The sequence below is a fragment of the Leuciscus leuciscus genome, assembly GCF_965113295.1.
Source record: "Leuciscus leuciscus genome assembly, chromosome: 25".
Taxonomy (NCBI): domain Eukaryota; kingdom Metazoa; phylum Chordata; class Actinopteri; order Cypriniformes; family Leuciscidae; genus Leuciscus; species Leuciscus leuciscus.
This window is the reverse complement of record NC_138724.1, coordinates 22,565,552-22,579,190: the sequence shown is the minus strand read 5'-3', so window position 1 is coordinate 22,579,190 and position 13,639 is coordinate 22,565,552. Positions and strand designations below refer to the sequence as shown.

The 13,639-nt window shown below is 35.6% G+C and overlaps 1 protein-coding gene across 3 annotated transcripts in view; it reads left to right on the top strand.

The window, feature by feature from the left end:
- Positions 1–7,661, top strand: part of agbl1 (AGBL carboxypeptidase 1) — a 206,172-nt gene extending 198,511 nt beyond the window's left edge. For all 3 annotated transcript variants that reach the window (XM_082160183.1, XM_082160184.1, XM_082160185.1), the window contains one exon: positions 6,272–7,661. In XM_082160183.1, the coding sequence (XP_082016309.1) occupies positions 6,272–6,536 (265 nt within the window). In that variant the 3' untranslated portion in view covers positions 6,537–7,661. The remainder of the gene's footprint in view (positions 1–6,271) is intronic.
- The last annotated feature ends 5,978 nt before the right edge of the window (positions 7,662–13,639 follow it).

Sequence of the window (13,639 nt, the reverse complement as noted above, 5' to 3'; positions counted from 1 at the left end):
ACTAATGCTCCACCATGATGCTGACTATTGAATATGTGTTGATATGTAAATATGGATGGACATACATATTTGTAACATCATAACCATGGTGATTTCTGAATGTCTTTTCATCTTAAATTACGTAATTGCTCTGGGTGTCCTTACATTTTCGTTCATGCATTTGGCAGACACTTTTACCCAAAGCTGCGTATTTGATCAGTTCTTGCTTTCCCTGGGAATCAAACCCATTGCTATAGCACCATACTCAAGGACGTTTTGAAGCTTTGTATTGTTATTGTTAGATTTTAGCTCAAATATATCAGATACTATATTTCTAAAAAGCAAGAGAAACCTTGTTTTTTTCCTTCCTGTGCTTTTAGGATGACGAAATCAAGGAGTCGATGTCTGTTTAGCACAGTCCAGTTAGCCCCTGCTGGTTGACAGTGAAAGCGCATGTAAAAGCAAGTGCTATGTGCCAAGTGGTCAGCCACAAACCCTGCAACTATCCGTTTATCTATCGCCCAGAGTCCCTGTGTTCAGTCTCCAGCCACAGCAGCATAATCCTCCTGATAGGCATCGATTGTCTTCCATCCGTACAGTGAATTACAAGTGATCTTGGATTAATTGAAATGGCAGGTGATTGTGTTCTGGAAACCTGCAGCAAATTAGCCACACAGGACACATTTAACTTCCTCTAAAACACCATTGACTTTAGGGAATTGAATTATACATTTCATTCGATCTTCTTCCATTTTGCGCTTTCTTTTGGAAACCGGGGAGACCGGGGTAGTTGTTACTTATTTCAAAGAGCACAAAATATCGTGTTCATAATCTTAAATCATAATGCAGTAACTTGTTTTTCCTCTTAAACAACTTCTGTTTTCCTTTGACATCACTTGGGCCTATTGGATAATGTTAACCAATAGTCAAATAGCTATTTTGGCCTGTACACTTACTTTTCAGCATCCAGCAATTTCTCGATTGATAACACCATTTCAATTGGAAATATATAACATTACAGAAAAATGGGTTGTAAATGCCAATTCATGTTGATTTTAATGGCAAGTTCCCAGTGTGAAAGTTTACCCTGCTATAGTGCCTGCTATTGGAGCATGTTTTCACAGAAGTTCTGTTGTGTTAAACAGTGTTATTGCCAAGTAAAACTATTAAAAACTTTGTTTTTGTTAGTGAAATAAAGCTGAAATAAATATAAATGTTATATAAAATACTTAAACTTAAAATGCAAAAATTAGAAGTGTTGCGTATGCAACTTTAGTACAATTTTGTACTAAAATGATTGAAACGACAATCAAATGTGTCAAAAGCACATAACACTGTTACTGAAACTAAAATTAAAATTAAAACTGAAAATATAAAAATAAATGTAATACAAACTATTAACGCAAATATGCATATTACTAAAATAACACTAATAAACTGCATATTTTCCCCAAGGTGAACACTTTAAGGCGAGACACTACAGGTGAATAGGGTAACATTTTTAACTAGAAGATATCACCATGAAACTTTCCCAGTTGATTACCTATATTAAGATGAGAAAAAAATGTATTACAGGTTTTCTATAATTTAATGTTTAAATATGCAAATTAGGCAATATCAAATAAAATATGCGCTATTTTGCATATATAAAAAAAAAACTAAATCTGAGTATTGGATAAAGCCAGGTTAATTTTTTTTTTTTCATTGTGTTCACATATTAGATGGGAAAAAAATTACAGAGGGATTTATGGATATCTACTTTTGTTATCCTGTAAATCAGAATATACTGTCAATAGCCTTAAAAAAATGATTTTCGCCATGTTTTTTGGAATAAAATGTTATATAAATCAGGCTAGGAATAATATATTTACAAATCCCTCTGTAAATGTCTTCATAATATAACTAGGTACAAGACTGGAAAGATTGGTGTATATAGGTGCTACTGAAGTGGAGATTTCGTACTTGGAGTATGAGAGAAAGGTCATTTTGAGAAAACAGGCTTTAAAGATTTTTCATCAGCCAATGAGATTGCGCATTCAGCCCTTTTACTTTCACGATTTGTTGCTGATAAAAAGGAAATGACCATATTTGGATCCGACAGCATTGTACAGGAGAGAGCGAGCTATCCAGCCGTGTGTGTGATGACAGGAAGAAGACAGAGATCGCGGAGCAGCGGGAGGATTAAGAACGCCAACTTTTGTTGAATTTATGAGAAATCTACAGACGCAAACAAAGTGTAGTAAAATAAAGACCTAAATGTTAGGGGTGGCACGGTTCACAAAACCCACGGTTCGGTTCGTATCACGGTTTTAGGGTCACGGTTTTCGGTTCTGTACGGTTCTTGTTGTTGTTTTTTCTTTTAATCTTTAACACTCCAAAAATTTACTTCAGCATATGATATATAGCTGAATTATCTAATTATTAATTTATTTATTTCATAAATGGGGTGTGTTTGCAAAACGCAGCTTCTCATTTCCCGTGGGCTGTGTCGGACAGTTATTTGTCACCACTTTTTGCCAGGGTTGATATTATGTCCCAGCACGGATGTACCAATACAAATAAATAAAACATTTCCAGTTAACTAGCAAAGTATTCGTTTCGTTCGTTTGTTAAATAAGAAGCAATCTAGCGCTGAAATGTGTTTTTTTTAATCAAGTGATCAAAGTGCTCGTTGCCGTTGCGATCAGTGGCGCTGATACAGTGTTCTCGTGGCTCGCGCACACACCGCAGCGGCCGCACATTCTTCACTCAGACGCGCGCTTCAGTCCGTTGAGGAGACTCTAGGCTACTCTATTCGTTCCGATGAAATCACAAAACAAAATTCATACAAATCTGTCCCTGCTTGATATACAACCGCTGATAAACATAATCGGTTTTGATGAAAAAGAAAAATATATACGAGTGCAGATTAGAACTCAGAACCTTTGACACGCTTGGCAAGTTCTGCCACTGGACCATTAAAGTACATACCGGTACGTGGAACAGTCGATCTATGTAGCCTATTTATTCACGTGAAAAAAACAACATATAGCCTAGTGAGGTTGATCTCATTAAATGTCTAAGTAAACCCAGTGTACTATTTAAATCGATTGCTGGACATTGTAATGTTATTCTACATTTGTCTGATTTATGATTTAGCATTGTATTAGCAGTAGCACGGGCACAAGGCTACATTGCGCATGCGTCGAACCGTGCGAACCGCGCGACGCACACACGCACCGAACCGAGACAAGCGAACCGAACGGTTCGGATGTTTTTTCATGTACCGTGCCACCCCTACTAAATGTGTATTTCGGACTTTTTTTCACCACAAGTCTGAAAGAAGACATGTTATTGAAGACAAATATCTAAAAATCAAAAAATTGACCAGTAAACAAAAAAACTATGTTTTTGCCTGCCGTGTCTTGCCTTAAGCTACGTGTCTATAGAGACATTTACAGAAAGTGAAGCTATCTTATCAAATATGGAGAAAAAAGCGAGACAACGAGCCCTAGTCTCCCCTGTATCTATCTCACGTTCACTCTTATTCCTCTACACTGGCATCTTACAATCTTTCGAGATGTGCGGTGTTGTGTTTTTATGATCGAGTGCTGAAAAGCCGACCTGCTGAATGGCATAAAGATGTATGGACTCGCCGTGGCCAAGCGGCGCAGAAATGAACACAGCTCTCGTTCAGCGGCCACTTAAAGTAATTGAAAGCAGACCTGCAGAAGCACACTAAGTCTTTGCTTTCAGAGAAGTCAAGAATAGAGCTCATCAAGTCAGAAACCTGCATCACTGTTAAACTGTATAGTTTGAGGTGGTGTAGCTTTACACAGATGAAGGTGCCTTGTTTCCTCAAAACCGATCATTATGAGTTCATTCTGTAGGTTATTGACACGTCTCTGCGGTATTTCTATGGAAGTCGATAATGATTTTGTCCTTCCTGCAGTGTCATAACTCAATGAGTGAGTCTCCAGAGCTCAAAGGACAAAATTGCTTCCAAAGAAGTTTAAAATTAAATAAGTGTGTGTGTGTGTGTGTGTGTGTGTGTGTGTGTGTGTGTGTGTGTGTGTGTGTGTGTGTGTGTGTGTGTGTGTGTGTGTGTGTGTGTGTGTGTGTGTGTGTGTGTGTACTTGTACAACTATCTTTGTGAGGACTAGTTTGAGTTTTAGACCATTGGAGTGAGGACAAAGAGAGTAAAGGGAGGACATTTTGGCCGGTCCTCCCTTTCTGAGACCCCTTTAAAGGCCTGTTTGAGGGTCAAGACTCGGTTTTAGGGTTAAGGTTATAATTAGGTTAAGGGTAGGTTTAGGGTAAGTGTTCGGGTTAGTTGTGATGGGTAAGGTTAGGGTAAGCGGCTAGAGATTGCATTGTGTCAATGAATGTCCTCATAAAGATAGACGTACAAGAATGTGTGTGTGTGTGTGTGTGTGTGTGTGTGTGTTTTATATTATTGTATCATCAACTTTTTAGATCTTACGGGGCCTCCCAGGGAAAATGGTGATTTTGTTTGCTATCCCAAAATGTTTGCGTTCCCCAGAGAAACTTTGCATTCGCTCGCAATAGCTTTACGTTTCCTTGCAAAAAAAAAACATTTGCTAGAGAACACAAAAAGCATTGACATATAATCTTTTTCTTCCACCTCATATTTCTTTCCATCACCATGTCCCTTTAGGTGTTCCATAATATCATAATGAATCATTTTAATTAGTAGTGGCGAGCAAGAATGCTTGAACAAGTTTTCGTTTTTTGTGTCCAAAAAATAACAGATGACTTGTCACATCCTTTACGGTTTTCAAAACAAAAGGTTTCTCAAAACTCCATAAGCATTTGTTTAAACTTTGTTTATAAAGAACTGTTCTAATACTCTAAAGGCCTTATTAGACTCATTCATGTGGTCTATATATGCAAATCATCTCTCCTTACAAAAGACAGGTGCTCGACCACAAAACAGACACTAATATCCCTGCTTGTTATGTGTCCCGCACTGAATTTGGACATCCAGTCACAGCAGAAGAATAGACGAGTAACGCGCACCTGTTGCCGCACTGACAACCGCATAACAAATTGGTTCATTTTGCGAGTCAAGAGGACGTGATTTGTTTGTGAAAGGGACATGTCTCCTGCGTCTCATGAGACCGCTCCCACACACTCTGTCTTTCACCCAGAGCGTCATCTCATCTTTCCCATATAATGAAGAGGGGAAAATACAATGTTGTTCTTCACATTGTGGCACACCAGATGTTATTTTTTTCCCTTTAATTTCCACCCAGGGCAGAGAAAATGATAAACAGACTCACACGTGCGCGCACACACATACCGGTGGCGAGGACGGGCGAATCGGATTGCTCATCACATCCACGTTCTCCATGGATCCCTGTGGTTTTGATCTGATTAGTGTGACTGGGCTTTATGTTTACTGTCAATCAAAACACTCCGCAAACTCAAGGTCACAGCGTCCTTCGCCAGATGCAGCAGCGGGAACAGAGCGATGCGTTTCCGTTCAAATTAATTTTGCTCTGTGGTGATGAAGTGATGATTTACAGAGCACTTCATTTTTATTTTATTTTTTCAAAACTAAGGCCTATTTGGCTACTAACTTTTTAAAGGGGACATATTATGCCTCTTTTTATAAGATGTAATATGTCTCAGAATGTGTCTGTGAAGTTTCAGCTCAAAATACCCCACATATCATTTATTATATCATGCAGTGAATGAGTCCCACATGTTTGAGTGGAAGGAAAAACATGCTGTTTTCGTGCATGTCTCTTTAAATGCAAATGAGCTGCTGCTCCCCGCCCCACTTTCCAGAAGAGGGCGGAGCCTTTACAGCTAATGCCTCGGATACAAAACATTATCATCTCTATCGCGGTCACCAGCCATTCAGAACTTCTATTAGCCAAAACAAAAAAACATCAGAAATAAACCAGATTATCAGTCACGGCTTAGATTTAAATATTTCCATTATTAAATCTGTATTGCTTTCAACTTTACGACAGTCAGTCACTGTTTGCGGATACCATTTAAATAGAATAAAATGGAAATAAGAACAAAAATTCTCTGTGACTTATCTTATAAATGCTACAAGTTATTTATAAATGAACATTTATAAATGAGTTTGAGTTTTCAGAATGAGTTTTTGATTTTTGAAAATAGTCCTAAATAGGTTTTATTTCAGTTAGTTGACTAATTGTAATTAGTTTTTCATCTAACATTTATATTGAATGTTATTTCAGCTTTATTTTAAGTAACCAAAACACAATAACACCACTTACTGGCCAACTTATGACCTTTGTGTTTATTTGGGCAGTTGTTTGGAGGACGACGAGCCGCCCTGCGCAGAGGAGATCGAGTATTCGTCCTGCAGTGACCCGTTTGGTGCCAACGAACTGGACATGGAGGTGAACGGCAACACGTCCAGTGCGGAAGAGGATGAAGATGAGGAAGTGTGTAGGAACGGGAGGCGACGGAACCACCTTGTTCCTCACTACCTGAAGCAGGACGCCCTGGAGACTCTAACCATCAAGAGTGGAAAGTGTAACGCCATTGACATCAGTAACGGCTACTTGTGTTAGGCTTCTTTTGTTTGCCTTATATTTTATATAAGCAGAGCAAAAGGGTGAAACGGAAATATTCAGCATTTAGTCTTGAGTCTAAGAAATTAAATAAGAGGTCCACACCTGCAAAACATTTGCTAGTACACCCCATGGATGAGATTCCACCTGTGTTCCCTGATATAAACTATATGCATATGTATTTCTCACATAAAACAGCACTTGAAGAGTAATGCATAATCATAATGGCGTGATGAGCTCATTGGGTGTTTCGGCCCTTTGGTGTTTGCGGTGAATCATTTGCAGGTGTTGTGGGTTTGTTTACGATTGCTCTTACTTTAAATAGAAGCCGGAAGCTTGTTCACTAAAGTACTCTGCCATATAACTGGTCTTGCACTGAAACGCATTAGTAAACACTTTACATTGTAAGATAGCACTGCATATAAAGTTTACCTTTAATAATGTATATTTATTATCATAGATTTTGAAGATCAGTAATCATGTATGTTTTTATGGTTTTAATTTTTAGTATCAAAGTGATACTTGATAGTTCATAATATCCCTTGGACCACAAAACCAGTCACATGGGTCAATTTTTTGGAATTTGAGATTTATACATCATCTGAAAGCTGAATAAATAAGCTTTCCATTGATGAATGGTTTGTTAGGATAGGACAATATTTGGACGAGATGCTGCATTGACTCACAAAAATAAATGTTTATATATTTACATTAGGAAATGTACAAAATATCTCCATGGAACATGATCTTTACTTAATATCCTAATGATTTTTGACATAAAAGAAAAATCGATAATTTTGACCCATACAATGTATTTTTGGCTTTTGCCACAAATATACCTGTGCGACTGTACTTGTGATCCAGGGTCACACATATATATATATATATATATGAGCTGTCCTTGCTCTAGTGCCTACATATACTGTAGTAATATGTTGCTAGGTTAATGTGCGATTTTCTAAGCATAAAAATATTAATACGCACAAATACTCGTAAATACGTATAAAATGTATATACAGAGAGAGATACTGTATTACTTTTTCTTTTTTAATATATTTATGTATAAACATGCTTACATAGATATTTAAGTAAAAATGAAAAGAATAAAGGCGTTTACGAACATTTTCTGCTGTCGAATTTTTATGACTGTTATTAAGTGAACAAAACTCATACTGTTAATCATTGTTGATAAGTCATATTGAGCACTGAAACAATATAAAGTGACAGACACTAAATAAAATGTAAAATACAGTCAGATAAATGCTGTTTGTGGTCTTGGTCTTTTCTTCCTTTTTTCATCTTATGCAATTTAAGCTGACATTGGGGTTTCGGTAAAAAATTTAATTTGTTTTAACAAAAGCAGTCTGAGCCTTTGAGACAGATTCCATCCAAACTCTCCTCTGAATGTTTCATATAATGAGTTCTGTCATCTCTGCACAGTTTTGACCCACACAGCCTTTGGTTTGAGAGCAAAGCTACAAAAACTAACTCATGTCAGTCCATGTTCAAATTCAGGAGCCAACAGAAGCCAGCCATAAAAGACTGACACTTTTAGCTCAAAGGTAATTATGCCATTGCGTGAAATGTGTTCATCTTCGGTCTGTGGGACAGAAGTTTGATAACCAACCAGCAATATTACTGTATTTCTATCATGTTTTCTGTTTGAAATGAATATAGCCATTTTATGAATAGAATCATGGCTAAAGGGTGTTATTAAGTGCAGCATGCAGCGGTGTCCTGCAACCCATATGATATAGTATACTATAGCTTTAATAGCAGTAATAAATAAGTGTGTGAGTGTGTGTGTGTGTGTGTGTGTGAGAGAGAGATTGAGTGGTCCTGGTAAACCCTACGTTGTGGGGACACAACAAATGCCCCCACAAGGATAGTAATAGTAATCTTTGACCTTGTGGGATCTTTTTTTCTTTTCTTTTTTGGTCCCCATGAGAAAACAGCTTATAAATCATATAGGGCCTTTTATATATATAGCCTACACACACACACACACACACACACTGCACATGAGTTAAAACAACCGTAGTGAAGTTTCTACACACAGAAAAACCGAATGCACTGAATGTAACCTAGTAAACAGAAGGGTAAGTCTTTATTTCTCTGATAAAGACAGTATGGGTAATGACTTCCATTCTCCCTGTGTCATTCAGGGCTCGATCTAGGGCCAGGTAATGACTTAGCTGTGACCTCGCAGCAAACGGCATGCTATCCTGTCCTGTAATCTCATTCTCATTTACAAAGAGATGGTCTAATTAGATCGTGGCAGGGGTGGGCTATACCTGAGACTGGAGAGGTGGGCTGGTCTTCATTGGTATGCTGCAGACGCGAGGTACGACACACACCACTGCATTTCTTAATTGTGTCTCTCTCCAGCTCTGTCTGGCGCTACACCCACCGCAGACCGAGCGGGAAGACGGAAGACGTTAGCGACCGAGGCCCGCAGAGGAATGACCCTGCAGGAGCTCTCAGGCCTGTGATAGTGATTACTACATTACCACATATGTTCAGCTGGCAGCTGGCTTTCTCCAAATATCTATAGGGGGCTCCGATTTTACACACTGCTGCTCTGTAGTGCTCAGGGACACAAGGAAGGACGGCACAATGTTGCCAAAAGACTTTTCAAATGCCAATATTTATACATACACAAAATGGTTCTATATAGAACATCAAAGGGTTCTGTCAGGTATAAAATAAAATTATAATACTATAATATAATTATTTTTGGCACTAAGTGTTTTTTTTTTTTGTTAAGAAATTAGCATTAGCAAAACAAAGGAGTTAGTCATTTTATTTTAAAAAATGCTTTAAAAGTCGTTTCCACCACAATGCTTATATTATTATATTATCCTATATCATATTTTTTTTCCTAATTACTTACGAAACGTTGTTTTGGGTTGTTTCTTCAAAAATGGACACTTTTAGTTACTTTTAGTTTAAAACTTACTTTAAAACTCTTCTGAAAGCCACTATAGTTTATTTGATTTACCCATTAAAAATCTAGGATGTAACAGTGTATAACAGAAAAACTGTCATTGTTCTGAAATGTTATGAATATTCCCACTGCATCTCATATTATGTATATTGTTAAATAGCATTATGTGGTGGAAACGACTTTTAAAGCATTTTATATATATATATATATATATATATATATATATATATATATATATATATATATATAAAATGACTCATGGTGCGTTCAAGTCATCTCGTATACGAGTTCACATGAACGCCACCAGTGGAGCTCGGGATTTTCTTTAAACTCCGATCTTTACGAGTTGTGGGCGTGTCAGTGAGAAACATGGCGGAATACCACAATACCGAAAGGTAATTAGCAGTGATATTGTCAGGCTTTTCTATTTACAGCGAAGTAAGCTAATTACCTGCACAGAATATGATGGAATTATAATATAACAATGTAATATGTAACGATAAAGTTTGCAGTGGCTTCATAAATTAATTAAAAACATAAAAAAGCAAAGCACACCTGATGCACATTTCTTTATTCTTCATTTTCTAGAACTAGAGTAGAACCTTGCTGTATTTTTGTTTAGTTAATTAAGAGAAACACCGCCATCTTACTCCGACGAAAATGACTTGAACGTCCCTGCCGCCGTAAACACGACTTCCCACCTCGTAAGTACGAACTTCCCGGGAGGACTTGAACGCACCATGACTCCTTTGTTTTGCTAATGCTAATTTCATAGCTAGCATTGTGTGTAGGCTATGCCTATATTAAATACAATTAAATAATATTTTCTCACTTTTTTCACAAATTAAAATGTAGCCTATAGATATCATTTCCACATAACAAATATTTAAATGTTTTGTTTATTTCAAATCTTTATAGATTATTATAGTTTGAATGTTTTTTAAGTTAAGTACATTGTCTTCCATAGTATTTATTTTTTCTTATTATTTTATTTATTTTTTCATATTATGGAAGTCAAAGGGGCCCATCAACTGTTTGGTTACCGACATTCTTCAAAATATGTATTTTGTTTTCAGCAGAAGAAAGAAATTCATACAGGTTTGGAACAACTCGGGGGTGAGTAAATTATGAGAGACTTTGCATTTTTAGGTGAAATATCCCTTTAAGAAGTGTTCCAGGATTGAGAGGTCAATGCAAAGTGTAGGTCTCCATACCTTTACTGTTTAAAGATTCTCATTAAATATGGATGTTGCTTATGCATTTTTCAGTTCATTCCGATAAAACAAAAGTGAGTATCAACAGGTGCTTTATTCTTTAAAAAAATAAAAATAAAGCATGCATGTAAAACATATGCAATTTCCACAGGAGGATCATTTAAAGAAGGACGCCAATTCATCTTTAATTTATACCTCTAACTCCTCAGGAGAAATTGAATACTGTCCAAAATGGATAACATATGACAGAATTGAAAAGCATCCGAGTGTTATGAATAAAACATTGCTTAGAAGCTCTGTTTATAATGAGCGTCATTCCCTTTTAACTTGATTAGATTTTGCTGGATGCTTTGTGTGGTAGATCTTCCTATCAAACTGAAACCTGTTTACATTGATCATTAACTCTGCCATTTGTTTTTCTTGTCAGTGGGCCATCTGGATATTATGTGTCATTTTTTGATTTATGGATGCTGGTTGTAAAATAACTTTTCTGAGCCATGTATCTCTTGTATCTTGATACGTTAGTATTAAGGCTCATTCAAAGAATAGTTCACTTAAAAATGAAAATTCTGTCATTATTTACTCACCCTCAAGTTGTTTCAAACCTGTATGAATTTCTTTCTTCTGCTGAACACAAAAGAAGATATTTTGAAGAATGTTGAAGAACCAAACAGTTGATGGACCCCATTGACTTCCATAGTATGGGGTCCATCATAATATTTTCAATAAGGTTGGAATAGATAGTGAAGGAACATCATAATTGGAAATTCTTTCATTTCTGTTTACAAAGCATCCAAGAGCTTTTATTTGTTTCATACTTTACATAAGTCAATAGTCTACAATGACGGTATGTCCAAACTTTTGACTGGTATAGACATTTGGAAACTATAAAGCGTATTCCCTACAGAACAAACTTTCTCACCTTTAAAAAGAAATTAAAAAAAAAGCTCCTTTTTAAAGAGAATTATCCTTTCCCTTGTAATGCCCCTGCACACTTTGCTTTCAAGTTTGTTTTCGCCTCAGGCTTCACTGTCATAGCAGATAAGAGTCGTGAAAAAGAGTGTGACACTAAATTACCTGTGTTAAATTTGTCTGTAGTGGATAATTGACCACTTTCTCTGCTCTTGCGAAGGGGATTTAATGCACTACTCTCAGGGAGACATGCACAACTTTGAAAATGTGTTGCACTACTAACCATTCATGTCAGGAAAGCTATAGCTGCTTTATTGACAATCCGAGGAAGGATGGCCATGATTGAATTGTGCTGCAAATATTGGTTCTGCTCAATACAGGTTGCAAGACAACATTAGGACTAAATAAAGATTCCAAAGGGGTGTTTTCACAGCGATGCCATAGATAGAAGATCCATTTTTGGGGGGGTTCCTCAAAGAACCTTTCAGTTAACAGTTCTTAAAAGAAGTATGATTAAAGTTTAACTCTATCAAATTACAAGTAGCCTGCAGCAGCAATTTGCTTTAAGCAGCTAATTAACTTTTTACCACACCGGTTGTGATCTTACTCCAAACATCTCATTGTAACTGGGACTGTTGTCGTACAGTATCTTTAGCTAGTTTGGTCTTCAAGTGAAGCATTGAGAATCTGAGCACTTTTATTCTGTTCTAGGCTGTGGATTTAACAAACAGAACAGTGTCGTCAATCCTCCGTAAACGACAAAGAAAACACTTCAAAACTGCTTTTCATGGCCTCACACTCAACAAAAAGGAATTTAGACAAAGGTAAATATTGAATCTAAATGTCTAGTTCTAGTACATTTTCCATGTTCATTACAACCATTATGTTGATTACCACAGAAAATAAAATCTTCCCTCCATTTAATAAAAAAATATTTTTTTGATTAATTGGTTTGTTTATGTATATATATTTATATATTTATTTATAGAAATTTTATAACACTGTTCTCTTAAGGTTTTTATTTTTGTATGTGTTTATTTTAGTGCTGGGCAAAGATTAATCGCGATTAATCGCATCCAACATAAAAGTTTGTGTTTGCATAATATATGTGTGTGTACTGTGTATAATTATTTTGTATATATAAATACACACATATGCATGTATTTATTTAAGAAATATTTGCATGTATATACTGTATATGTATTTATACATAATTTATATTATATATAAATATAAATAATTTATATATAAATAAAAAAAACTTAAATAAATACATGCATATGTGTGTATTTATATATACAAAATAATTATACACAGTACACACACATATATTATGCAAACACAAACTTTTATTTTGGATGCGATTTATCTTTGCCCAGCACTAGTTTATTTATATATTTTTGTATTCATTTCATTTATTTCATTTATTTATTTAAATCATAGTGATTTTATCACATTGGTCTCTAAAGGCACAATTTATTTGTGTTTTTTATTTATTTATGTATTTATATGTTATTTATATATTTTTTTGTATTGGAATAATTAATTAACTTATTTAAATCATATAGTAATTTTATCACACTGATCTCTAAAGGCACAATTTATTTGTTTGTATTTATTTATTTGTTATATGCTATTTTTGTGTATACAAATTTGTATTTAATTAAGTTATATGTTTGTTTATTTATTTATTTAAATCATAGTCATTTTATAATCTCTTAAGGCCAGAGATGGGCAAACTCTCTGTTTTTTTTATTTTTTATTTAATGTTAAATCAATGTTAATCTGTATACATTTTTGACTCAAAATCACTTTTGCTCCCACAATTAATATATATATTTTTAAAGATTTCATCCAAAAATCAATGGTAATGGCATTGAATCATTGTTACAATGTGATGTTGGTTCAACATCATGTTTGCACTCTCAGAAAATGAAACACAACAACTATTACTGACTTAAAGCCACACAGCCTGAAATCAACCGGAAATAAAAGAAAACAATAAATCTCTCAAGATCTCAGCAGAAGGT